This window comes from Lissotriton helveticus, chromosome 12, assembly GCF_964261635.1.
Source record: "Lissotriton helveticus chromosome 12, aLisHel1.1, whole genome shotgun sequence".
Taxonomy (NCBI): domain Eukaryota; kingdom Metazoa; phylum Chordata; class Amphibia; order Caudata; family Salamandridae; genus Lissotriton; species Lissotriton helveticus.
Window position 1 is genome coordinate 585,016,319 of NC_136073.1, and position 12,872 is coordinate 585,029,190.

At 40.5% G+C, this 12,872-nt stretch overlaps 1 protein-coding gene across 4 annotated transcripts in view; it reads right to left on the bottom strand.

Moving 5' to 3' along the window:
• Positions 1–1,671: 1,671 nt before the first annotated feature.
• Positions 1,672–12,872, bottom strand: part of LOC144799014 (death-associated protein kinase 2-like) — a 697,832-nt gene continuing 686,631 nt past the window's right edge. For all 4 annotated transcript variants that reach the window (XM_078670165.1, XM_078670162.1, XM_078670164.1 and 1 more), the window contains one exon: positions 1,672–7,911. In XM_078670165.1, the coding sequence (XP_078526291.1) occupies positions 7,831–7,911 (81 nt within the window). In that variant the 3' untranslated portion in view covers positions 1,672–7,830. The remainder of the gene's footprint in view (positions 7,912–12,872) is intronic.

Here is a 12,872-nt window from a genome sequence, read left to right on the forward strand (position 1 = left end):
TTAGGGAAGAAGACCCGGACAGGAACACGAAGACGATTAACTGCGGGAGAGAAGAAAGCACAGAGTCCTCACATCCCTGGTGGTCTAGTGTCTAGGAGAAAGCCTTTATTGAGTACAATAAAACCCTCACTAACTCGACTTGGTTTCCGTCAAGTACTTCCTACCCCGCAACAGGCACATTGGGAACTGTGTAGTGTCTCCCCCCACCATGCTGTTTGGGGGTACTATTCTAGACAATTCACTTCCTTGTACTTAGCTACTACTAGATCGCGCTAGTCCCAAAGTGACTGTGCCCACTGGTTCGAGAGTCACTAGTCAATAGGATTTGATGTCTGATAAAGGAAAATGTTCTTCAAAGTCATAATTATCTGTGCTATTGCGATTGTTTTGACAGTGCCTATCCATGTGCCAAACAAAGACTTCATTTTTGGTTGGTATTATCCCCCTTCATCACACAATTGTTCAGATGACTTCTAATCTTAGATATGCTGCCATTGCTATGAAACACTTTGTGGAAATTCACGGGGCTCACTTTATTTGAAAGGGTAGACCTTTGAATTGAGAATGTGTGCAATGTACCAAAAATTGAAGTTGCTTGATATGCTTCCAATACATTATGATGTGGAAAAATACATCTATCAGGTCTATAATCGTCAGGTAATTTTCATGCTCCATCATTGGGATGGCTTCATTCAACATTATTATTCTGAACAATACGATGTGAACATAACGAGTTAGTTGGTTTGTGTCACGTATTGTTCTTATTCGTATCCTTCTTTCGGATTAGGAATTAAAAGGAGGCAACTCCTTGTTTTAATTGCTCTTAGCATGGGTTCCTTCTGAAGTCGCACCGGCCTTCCCCCAACAGCAGGGGTATTTGGTCTTTTATAATGTTGTGGCTAGATGTTTGGTTGTTTAATGACAGATTCAATGCAGTATCCTTTTATAATTCCAAGGACCCACTGATGTGAGCTGATCTCACACCAACTTTGTTTAAATGTGTCAAATAGAAGAGTAGGCGGTCTCCCGTGATCTTTAGCTTTTCCCCTTTTTTCCCTCAAAAGAGCGGTGTGTGAGATTGGGGGTGCTGTTGCCACGAGTTGTTTGGTTGCTGACCATATTCAGATTGTTGTCATAGCTGTTCCTGTTGGGTATATTTCTCTTTTCTATTCCCAGTGGTCTCCTTCATGTTAGTGCTCTTCAGCAGGGAGATCCTTCTAGATGGAGACATCACAGTGCCTTTGCTATTTTGGTACTTTTTTCATCCTTGTAAACAGGTCATCTATGGGTTACTAAACAGGTGTTCCATCTAATTGCATGATGTTATCCAGGACTTCTAGTTTGAACCCCACAGTTCCAAGCCATGGATGACACCTTATCACTGAGTCTGTGCTAAGTAATTGGCAATATTTGCTTCAGCCAAGGAAGACTAATTGAGAACGTCTTACTCTCCTGTACGATAGCCAACGCTCTCCTTTTGGTACTCTTTCAGAAGATGTTGCCTCCTGATGCTGGTGACTGACTGACCAAATAAGAAAGCAGTAGAATTTGATATGCCATCTATGTGTAGTTTCAATCAAAATAACAAGTGACTCACTGACTACACGTGGTATGACAAACATATTAGAAGTCAAACAAAGAGACAATAAATAAATCACACCGGAGACATGATATCACTCTTGTCTTGTTACGAAATAATAAAACAAATTACATAGAAGTTAAGACTAATGGATCTCTCCTGTCAAGCACATAAATCTTTATTCACAGTATTTCAGTCTTGAATTGAGCGCATTCCCCAGAACATGCATGCTAACAAGTGGGATATTGTGCATTTCCACAGCCGCGAGAGTCAGGACTAGGTACAGATACATTGCTGATGTAGAGCATAGCCTCTAATTTGTTCATGCTTATTGTGGGTCTTGTTGACTGGTACCACAAAGGAAACACAATGTTATATTCTCAGAATATACAATGATGGTGAATGTAGTAAAAGAGCAGGCAAAGTTAAAACATTTTTAAATCTGATGCGTCAGAGAAACTGATAAGCCCCTATGTGATACCTTGTGTGTGATGGGGACTATCAGAGCTGGCGTTATGGATAAGTCTTTGTGTCTGCCCTTTTAAAGCAATGTGGTGTGTCCTTAACAGTACACATTTGCTGTGACAACATCCATCCTTAGCAAGCCCTTAAGAATCATGGGGTTTATTTACAAGCCCCTTGCACCTCTGGTATGACACTTTTTCCTATGTCTCTAGTAATAAAAATAGGTTACACTTAGAATGTATTCAAGATACTTTAAGAAAGTTGTCCTCTTTAGTTGATGACTTGACATCTGCATGTAACGATAAACTGATTCCACGAGACCATTTGACAGAAGGCAGACCTTTAAAATAATCCTCAGTCTTCTTGTCTGAGATGCTGCTTTATCCTTTCTATAGTGTCATTAAATGTTAATAGGACCAATAGGATGGGAAATAGGTAATCAACCAGGTCTAATACAAATAATTGTAAAATCAAAGACCGCACAGACTGAAAGAAGCTGCCCAGACCTTTGAGGTGTGAGTGCCTACTTTGAAATATCCCTGTTTGCCTAGAGGTAAGTTCTGCTCAGTCTACAAAACAAGTTGCTCCAGCAGTCTGCAAGTTGCATCAGGTATACATGATCACCAAATGAACTGAAAAAATTACTAGTCCAAGCTCCGACATCTGCAATTTCCATGTAGCACTCGGCTAGATGAATACTTTGAGTACAAAGTATCTTAAACAGAATCACGTTACATCATCGTTATTATAAACAATGCATTAACAGCCCCCCCTAGAATTTTTTTTCTTATGGCCTGATTGTGGGTGCTGTGCAACTAGAATTCTGGAATTTGTATCCTATTTCAAGGCACAGATTTTGGTGCACACTTTGCTCAGGCTTGTGGCATTTGAAATTTCCTCCAAGCAAAATCTGGGGTAAATTGTGCTGGCAAAACATTGAAATAAGGGTACACCAAGCAGAAAGAATGGTGCCAATGACAGCTTTGTGCATTATTCCTCCTACTCATGAGGAAACCTATCTGATAATGTGTGAAACCAGTATCTCCTCGAGCATCTTTAATATCCAATTTCAGAGTACCACTGAGAATGAAGTTTAGTGTTCTGTTATTTGTGTATTTTACTATTTCTTTAGTGTTCTGTTATTTTTGTATTCTACTATTTCTCTTTATTTAAGTCTTTTTGAACTGTGTTTTGTGTATATTGTGAATTTCATTTGGAATTTAGGTACTGAAATACTTTGTTCACCCACCAGAGCTTACGGATAGGGCACTAGTCTTCCATGAGACTAGTACTATACACTGGTCACAAGTCTATGATCATCTTATGCAAGGTCTCTTTAGAAAAATATAGGCTTACTGTGGAATTAAGGCAGGTCCACAGACCATACAAATGTGTTAACATTAAAAACAAAGCTATGATTTGCAGAACGTTAAAAACAGACTTTATAAAAAAAAACAATCAAAACACATCAGAAGAGGGGTCTGGAGAGTAGCCCTTGGACAAATTCCACACTAAGACTTTAAATGTCATTTAATTTCCCACAGATCGAAATGGAATTAAATCTAGCTTCTTGTTGGAGGTGTGACATCAGCTTGCCACATACATATTACGTGACATAGCTATGTGTAGTTGAGAACAGATTCAGAGAAAATGTGAATCTAGTGTTGTTCTTACCACGGTCTAATGGGGATCCAAAAAATATTTACTTTAATAGCCAAACTCTGATACAAAGAAACTAAAGCGCTATTGAATAGGTGAAAAGGGTAAACTTCAAAGTAGGTACAACCATACAGTTTCTTTTTTGGAACATGAAAGACACTTTTCATATTGAAAATCAGATTATGGTGATTAGCACAGACAAATCTGACCTGTCAAATTACTTAAAAGGTGTGATGGGTCTTTGTTGGAAAAGAGTAATATTTAGAAAGAGGATGGCATACTAAGGAAAAGAAAATTTAGCAGATATTCCTTTTTCCCACAAATAATCTGTCAGGAAAAAAACATGGTAATTTGCTTAACAAAATGTTATAATTGAAATTCTTTTACATACTGTTCTGGCTACTAACTAAGCAATTCCTCCAGTGTATGCCCTCTTCAGATGTCATATTTCTCAGAGATTTTATTAATATGTGACATGGCAACAAAGTGGAAAGATAATTTAGACAAATACAAAACTGGGACAAAATTAACACTGCGGTGATGTTCCATGGTGGAACATAAAACACTTGACATCTCCTAAAGAACAGATAATGAAAAATCTAGGGCCTGGTGTACTAGAAGACAGGTCACAAAAAGTACTCTCAAATTGCACCCGGACTGCTTTAGATCGGTCTCTGATTTTGCTATGCAACCTATGTACTAATAGGTCCTATCCCACATCCCAAAATCTACAGTAGAACGATCAGCCTAATGGATATAAATTATTCAGGTTGCTATTTGTGACCACTGTATTTAGCTAGAAACAAAGGAATGGTAGCCTGTACGAAACAGAAGATAACCAGCAGTGTGTTTGCATTTACAAGCCAGCACCTTTTTTCTAACCAGCCATGTTCTATGAAAGAACAGGTGGCGAGTTTAAAAAAACATATTTGCCATTTGGGAAACCATAGGGGAAGAGCAGGCAGTGGAACCCCTTCTCCCGAAAAACCTGCCAACAGAATTCACAAAGGGGATATTGTCCCAAGGGGAAACCTTCAACTGAGCAAACAGTTAAGTCCTACATTGAAGTATTTGTAACTGACCAACGGTCTGTGACTTCAATTGCCATTTCAAACCATAGATTCATACCATTGCAACTTGCAATTTGGATGGAAAGCTCCTTCACGTCCCCTACTAATTGTGATTCGTAAAACCCATTGTGCATGTCGGAAAGGCTTTTCTGACTCATACAAATTGTTTAGTACATGGAAACACAGACATTTTGGGATCCTAAAATTTGTGATTTTACGTATCACATTTGCAGCCACAAACAGGCTTGGTACATTGACCTGCTTGCCTTTTAACAAGTCACTGGACGGTATCAGGGATCAGCAGGATAGTGAAATGCAAACACTGGCATCTTGGTTTCCATTCAAAGAGCAGCATCTTAGAGAAAGAAAGCTATAGACTGTTATGGCTCAGCGGAACATTTCTTTTTAAATAAAAATGTTACCTTCCTTTTCAGATAGGGAGCTAGGCTCTCAGGGAAAAACATGCAGCATGTAAAGAAGGGCCTGATGGGCAGTAACACGCTCACAAATTCTAATCCTCCAAAAACAAGCCCATATTATATCCTGTGAATGACAGACAAGGTTATGCGTACAAAGTCATGTGCTCCCTATATTCCATTTCATCTGGATTACTAGAGATCATTACAGTAGCAATCGTTGACTTTAGTGTCACCAAGGTAGCACTCAGACTCCCTTAAACATTATAATTTGTTTTGTCGTAGGGAAAAAGAATCAGGAAAATAAAATTAACTTTAGATATACATCACTTCATATCTATATATAGCAGGGAACCCCTTTCAAAACGGAATTGTAGTGCGACTACTCTTTGGTCTGATAGCATCTGGGTTAAACAAGTAATGCATGAAGCCCCTCCGTCAATTTCAGTGCACGCTTCCATTGGTGCAAGAAACATCAGAGGGTAGAGTTCTCACTTATTCACCAATACGCTGACCGCTTGTGCTTGCAACCAAGGCCTTGAGGATTTGTTTTGGCCTTACTGGCAACCATAGACTGGTTGTAAGACGTAATAGTGGAGCAGGGGCAATTAGGGTAAACATGATGGTGGATAGTAGAGTGCCACAATGGTATCACAGCAGGCCAAGCCTGGTAGTGTAGTGGGCTAATGCATCCACTGAAAGTATTTGTGGTTGTGGTCACATTTTTACGAATCCCAGGGGGATTAACTCAACCTTTCATCATTCTGAAGTCAATACAATTAGTACCACTGAGATGGGTAACAATAAACATCTGTTATTCAGCGCTAAGATACCCTTCAGATTTAACCGCATGCGCGCTAGCGGTTTTCCCGCTGCGTGTTGCGTTTTGAAAAAACCCGCGTTACGTGACGAGCTCAGCTCGTCATCCGCGTAGCGCAGGTTACGCTCATGACGAGCTGAGCTCGTCATGAGCGTAGAAGGGGTTAAACTGCGCCTTACATATCCTATGTATTGCATATTACTCAACGCCTTCGGGTGTAAACCACAGCTTTGACAGTAAAACTAAACTCAATTATAGATTATGCCTTTGATTTCTGGCTTTAGGCTCCAAAAAGCTGCAGTTTCCTGTTCATCACACAGGAAGCAACCAATCCAAAAGACATCCTTGCCCCACTTATTAGCCGATCACATCTGTGCAAAAATCTTCATTTCTTCCTTTTCAGCAACGAAGATCTGTATGGTCCTTTGGGTGCCCTCTTTGCATTATATAGCCTTTCTGAAACGTGCAGGGCTAGCTTTCATACGGTTCATGCAAAACAGAACAAAAATAAGAATTTGCATTAAAACACTTGATGCAAACTTTTGTTCCATTCTCTGAGTCTGCTAGTAGAGATTCATTACTCAGTGCAACAGTTTACCCACAAGGCTTCAAACCTTGCTGGGACTTTGTGCGGAAAGTTGCATGTATACTAAGGGCTAAGTCCTCCAAGGATGGGCAATAGAAGAGTTTAGTTTCCAGCACTTTTCTCTAAAGAAGAGAGCTACAAATAACAGACATATCTTATAAAGGTTACTAAAGCGTGTTATACATTTATAATTCTTACTGGATCTTTATAAATAGACCCAGATTTACAAAAAATACTAGAAGGGGTTAAAATGTAACAAAATAAAATTTGGTTCAGTATTGAAACCCAATGCATTATGTCAGTGATGTAACCTTAAGAGGCATTGGTTAAGCCTTGCAAAGAGTCTCTTGCACTAAGCCTGGATACTGTATCAGTGTGCCATATTATCTGTTGCGGTCATTCCAAAAGTGACCATGTCAGTACAACGGTAGTCTTCAATGCACTGAGACTGATAGCTATATCAGCAACTTGCAGTTTATCTTTGTGTAAACCATATCTGTTTTTTTGCTCACACCCTAAAGTATTCAAGAGTCGTTAATGAGTATACTGATGTAGAAACATGCAGCTGTCCATCATGCACTGCTGCAAAGTGGCAAAAGCAGATACACAGCCTATTTAATGCTACCCCATAGGAAGCTTCAAGGCACTGAAAATTCACCGATGAGAACCGTAGCGAAAGGAGGTAAAGTAATGTGCCCAACCTGACTCATTATAATTGGTGCTGAGCCAGAACTTGTCCATAAGGCTCATGACTCCAAGGCAAGGTCCACCTCACTACATGAAACAGCCTTGTCTGCTGTGGTTGCAACTTTCACAGTCACTGGTTCTTGTCACCGGTGAATGGTGAGAACTTTGTAAGTGTTGTGCAGTGTATGCAATGAAGGAAGCAGGCTTGGCCGCTGCACCCCTTCCTGTTGTAAACTATGTCTTATTGGCATGCAGTGGTGTGATGACTTTCTTTCATTTCAATCCCATGCCACTCTGCCTCTCCAGTGAGGCATCCTACAGCTTGGGAAAACAAGCATCAGTCTATAGTTTCACACAGAGTAACACTTCTCCTCTCGTGTCGAAACTCCTCACTCATTTCTTCTGTGAACATGGTCTTTGGCCGTGGTGGATAGTCATGCCCACACCACTGCGATGGAAGTTAGTATAGTCCTGAGCCCTCCACTCATCTCCGGGGCCATGGGAGAGAGCAGGATGCCACATGCTGGGCCGTGCCTTCGACCATGGGGTCATGAGCAGCTGCTTCTTCGTCTGCGCAACAGTGACACTGGATGGCTTTGTTCTTCCTCCTGATCACTTTCACACTGGCGCTAAAAGAGTGCAGGAAAAAGTAAGCGGGACAAAATCACCATTTGTGCAGCACCAACAAGTTTGTACATATTCAGTCAATCAAATAGACTGCTTTCAAACCAAACATTCCGTACGATCATGCTATATATAATTATAATAACAGCAATACTAACAAAGCATATAATATTTAAAATAAAATGTATGGGAAATATCACAGCATTGCAGCATACTTTGTCTATGTAACTCTCGACCTGCATGATCACTTCACCCCAAAATACTTAATTTGCTCACAGTAGTCTTTGGGATCAAATGCCAGGTCCATGAAGCCCAATGCCAAAAGTCCACTATTCAGAGGCCCAGTATCCCTACAGAAAATAGAACCTTACTAAGTGCATTACAGGAACCTCCGTTTAGCATGTATCAACCTATCAATCAACACCCCTCAAGAGGATGAAATGGTGGTATCCAGGCAGGACAGTAATCATAATGCCTAAACCTCTCCCTAAGGCCAGTGGGCCCTAGCATTGCATCACATGACCTAGAACCCCTCGATAGAAGGCTTTTCCCATATAGAAATAGACTCAGGTTGAGATGGTGGGTTATCACTGCTACCCCTGCCACACAGGCCCAACTGTTTGAGGCCATTGCTTTAGCCTTGGAAACAGTCTTATCACAAGGAGGGAACTAGTCTGTAGGTTCAGTATCGAAGGTCCTTACTGATATTCACAGTTCTCTGTGAAGAGCTCTCATTGATAGAAGCTAGGACTCTGCCTAAATGGGCTCACGTGGCCAAATGGTTCAACAAAACAGGTTGACTAGCCAGGCAGGCTCTTATGGCTGACAGTCTGGATAGTAGAACTTTGTATAAAGGTGTACTGGCCAAGACCAAAAGATACCATGAAAAGGCTAAATGGGAGATATTATTGGCTGCATCTAAGGGGAAAGACCATTGCTCCTTTTGGCAATCAATGACCGACAAGGGCGCTGATTGTGCTACCCCGCTGTGTAGTAACATAGCGGCTGATGCTTGGCTTAAACATTTTTCAAGCCTTTATGCTCAAGATGAGGGAAGGAATGAGGGGCCATGTTGCCAACTGCTGTCTCGATATTTAGCCTGACTTTAGGGGCACATGAGGGACTGACTTTGGCCACCCATGCTGAAGGTACGGCCACCACTAGGGAATAGGAAAATGAGTCTCCCTCATCTAGTGTTTTCCCTTTTGTTAACCAATCCTTCTAGATTGATTGTGCTCCAAGACCAATTACATTGAATGAAGTTGATGAGGCAATTGATAAGATTAACCCAGAGAATGCGCTGAGGTTTGATAAGGTGCCTGGGACCTGTTCGAAGCTGAGAAGGAGATTTGGTGTCACTATTTTGTCCTTCTTTTTAACAATATATTGAATGGGCTTACCATGCCACGGTCATGGATTGGGACTGAAGTTGTCCCAGTATACAAGAAGGGCACTAGGTCCGCCCCATCAAATTAGCATTCTATTAGCCTCATCAACAGCTCACAGAAGCTTTTTAGCCAAATTGTGTTGAGTAGACTGAAAGCATAGATTGAGGATGTGGATGTGTTGACACCCCTCTAAGCACGGTTTAGGGCTGGGACAAGCACTATTGATCAAGTGTTATAATTACAACTAACTTACTTGAAATATGTCTCACTGATGGTGGGAGCCTTTACGTTATTTTTGTCAACCTACGGTCGGCTTTTGATTTAGTCCCCAGGGAGGGTCTGTGGGCAGTTTTATTCAACATGGTGGTCCCGGAATACCTAATTGATGTGTTCAGTAGGCTTCATCTGGATAACTAAGCGCAAGTTAGGAATGGCCCTGCAGGGGAATTGACAGATCCATTCCAGTGACTGGGGGGTGAGACAGGGGTGCGTACTAGCCCCCATTCTGTTTTTGTTATATATTAACGACTTGGTAAACATGCTGGAACAATGCAAACATGATGCCCCGCATCTGGCCAACAGGAAAGTCCCAGCCCTTCTGTTTGCGGATGACATGTTACTGGTCTTGAGATCCCCAATGGGTAACCAAAATCTTATGGGCCAGTTCAGAGTCTTTTACAGACAGAGAGGGCTGGATATCAATACAAGTAAGACCAAATACATGGTATTAAACACCTGCCAGGCAGCCAGATTGTATCCGGTCCTCAATTCTACCCAATTGGAGAGGGTTTGCATCTTTCAATATCTGGGACTTACTCTCAATGAGCATTTTGACGGTCACCTCAAATTCACAAGTCCAAACTCAGACTAGAAAATTATATTGGTGGCCTGAGAGCCTTGAAGGGGTCTGGTTTCATTTGATGACACCTGAACTGCAAATGTATAACTTGCAAGCCTTGTGGGTATCCCTATATGGTGGGGACCTCTGGGGGCATGCTAATGTCAATTACCTGGAGCTGACAGAAAACAGTTTCGTATGACTCCTCACCAATGTTCCCCCTAACACTCCAATGGTGCCACTTCGTATAGATCTTGGCATTTGTTCACTTACCCACAGAGTAAAACTCACACTCTTAATGTACTGGAGGAGGGTTTGGTCCTCAGCAGATCTATCATCTTATTGGCTGGGCTTGGAAGAAATTATTAAACTTCCTGTGGCCACCTGGATTCCATGGTTAGGATATAAAAAGAATTCACTTGAGGAGATCGAGTGTGGCAACATGGGGGCTCACCTGGAAACGTCTAGTGGCATTTCCAAGTCGATGTTCAAGGAGCAGTATTGGACATGCGTAGACAGTAGATTGCACCAGTCTGGGGGAGCAGACACTCTAACCTCTACTTTTTTGGAATTTAAATACACATTTTTGGAAATGTATATGGACACAATTAAGCCTCCTGCTGCTAAAACACTCTACAATAAGTTCAGAATTGGCACCCTGCAACTTAGATCATTTACTGCGAACCTGACCTAAGTTGTCCATTTTACCCAGAGGTCAAGGAAACTGTGGATCATGTCCTGTTCTTTTGTCCTCAGTATCATGTACATAGGAGAAAATGTGTATTAGGGACTACAAAATTGCAATTAGGGTATCCAGAACAGACGCCGCTCAACTAATTGTCTATGCTGTCTCCCGGTTTCTTTTACATGTGTGGAAACACAGACAGAAAAAGACTGCCCTGTTGTTGTCTATCATGTAGCACCTAAGATTCTTGTGTGTCCGAGTTGCATTTTCGATGTTATGTATGATTTCTTATAGGACGTGTAACAGTAGATAACAAGTATAGGGTTGGGTGAAATTTAATTTTGCATCTTAAAACTTGCTGTGATGTTCCCCCTATATGCTAACCTGTGGATGACCTTCATTGCCAGTCTGAAATCTAAATCTAACTGGAAGTAATTTAGTAAACCTTTGAAATCTGAACCACCTAGTCTTGCCTTCAACTGAATCCTGCACAGGAGTTGCAACTAAAGCACATCTGACAGTTATTACCCACCCAATCAGACTCCAACTTCCCCATCTCCTTTCTTACATATGTATTTTACCATACTTCTCGTTCTACCGGATGGCTACACATAGTCCTCTACAAACCATCTATATAAATGTACATTTTCTTAGGCACATACCAGGCTAACAAATGCATCCCTTTATTTATTTGTATGTTTTTTCTTTCAAATATTTATAAAGCACACATTTAGCCAGAAAGCAACTGGGTAAGGTAGAGTACAACATGCATACAAAACATAAGCCAAATCTGAGGCCTTAGGGCCTGATTTATACTTTACAAAGCAACCCACCGACCATGAGGGTACCAGAGGTCTTTCCCTCACCACCCCTGCAGTACTAATACCCACCATATTAGCAGAGTTCCACCCGCTGTCTGGATATCACTGTGACTTCAGAGGAGCTGCCATCAAGGAGGCTCCTCAATAAGGAGCTGAAAGTTAGGTGGACAGCCCCCATGTTTCAGGTGGCTATTCACCAAACCTTTTCGTTTTCCAAAAACAAACTGCCAATTCAGGAGTTTGTTTTTGAAAGAAAAAGAAATGTTGCTGAAACCCTGGGAGATTGTATCTCAAGATGTGTGAGGCATCATCATCAATAATCTTTATGTGGATTAAAATTGATCCATAAAAGAATAAAACACCAAGCTAAAAACACATTACCTTTGTTGCAGATCCACGCATTTTACTAAGAATTATCTATCATCTTATCGTAATCAAATTGGTACCAAGTTCCTTATCAGTTTAAAGTGCATAATATGCAAGATATGCAACATGTTGTGCAAAGCAATCAGTTGTGCAAAAAATGCACGAAAATTATACAAATTGCAAGATAAATCGGGAAAGGATGTTTGAAAATAATTAACGTCTTGTCATAATCATATTAGGAAAAATAATGGATGCAAAAACGCTTTCTTGTATTGTTATAAAAAAATTACAAAACAAAATGAAGCGCAATGAGGATTGAATCATTTTCCTATCATATGGACATTTATCAACTTTTTTGTCCCAGACCTTCATTTTGGGAATGCAAACAAATAAAGCCTAATCATAGTAGTCTGGTAAGGTAAAACCTTTTTTGTACATTGGTTATAGTAATCAGGTACCCTTGAATGCCTTGTTCAATATATCCTGAGCAATATCTATGTACAGTAGATTTAGATTTTTCTTTAAATTCTCTTTTAACTTCTCTTTTTATTATAAGTATCATTCTAAATTCCTTCTTATGATATTGCAGGATACTAGTAGGATCCTCTATGATAATTGTTTCATCAATCTCCTTGAACAATTTACATATGTGAGCTAACTAGGGAATTTTGTCATACTGCTAAAGCGATACATAATCTTCTATTATTTCCGTTTTGAATTTTCTACCTGTCTTACTCTAGATGCTTTGCCAAGTAATAATTGAGTTTGTCTTCTGGATAGGGTACATCTCATTCTTTATAAATAATGAGGGACAGTGTTGATTGTGGCAATGCGAAATGTCTTCGCAAGAAGGAATTCTGCATCTGCA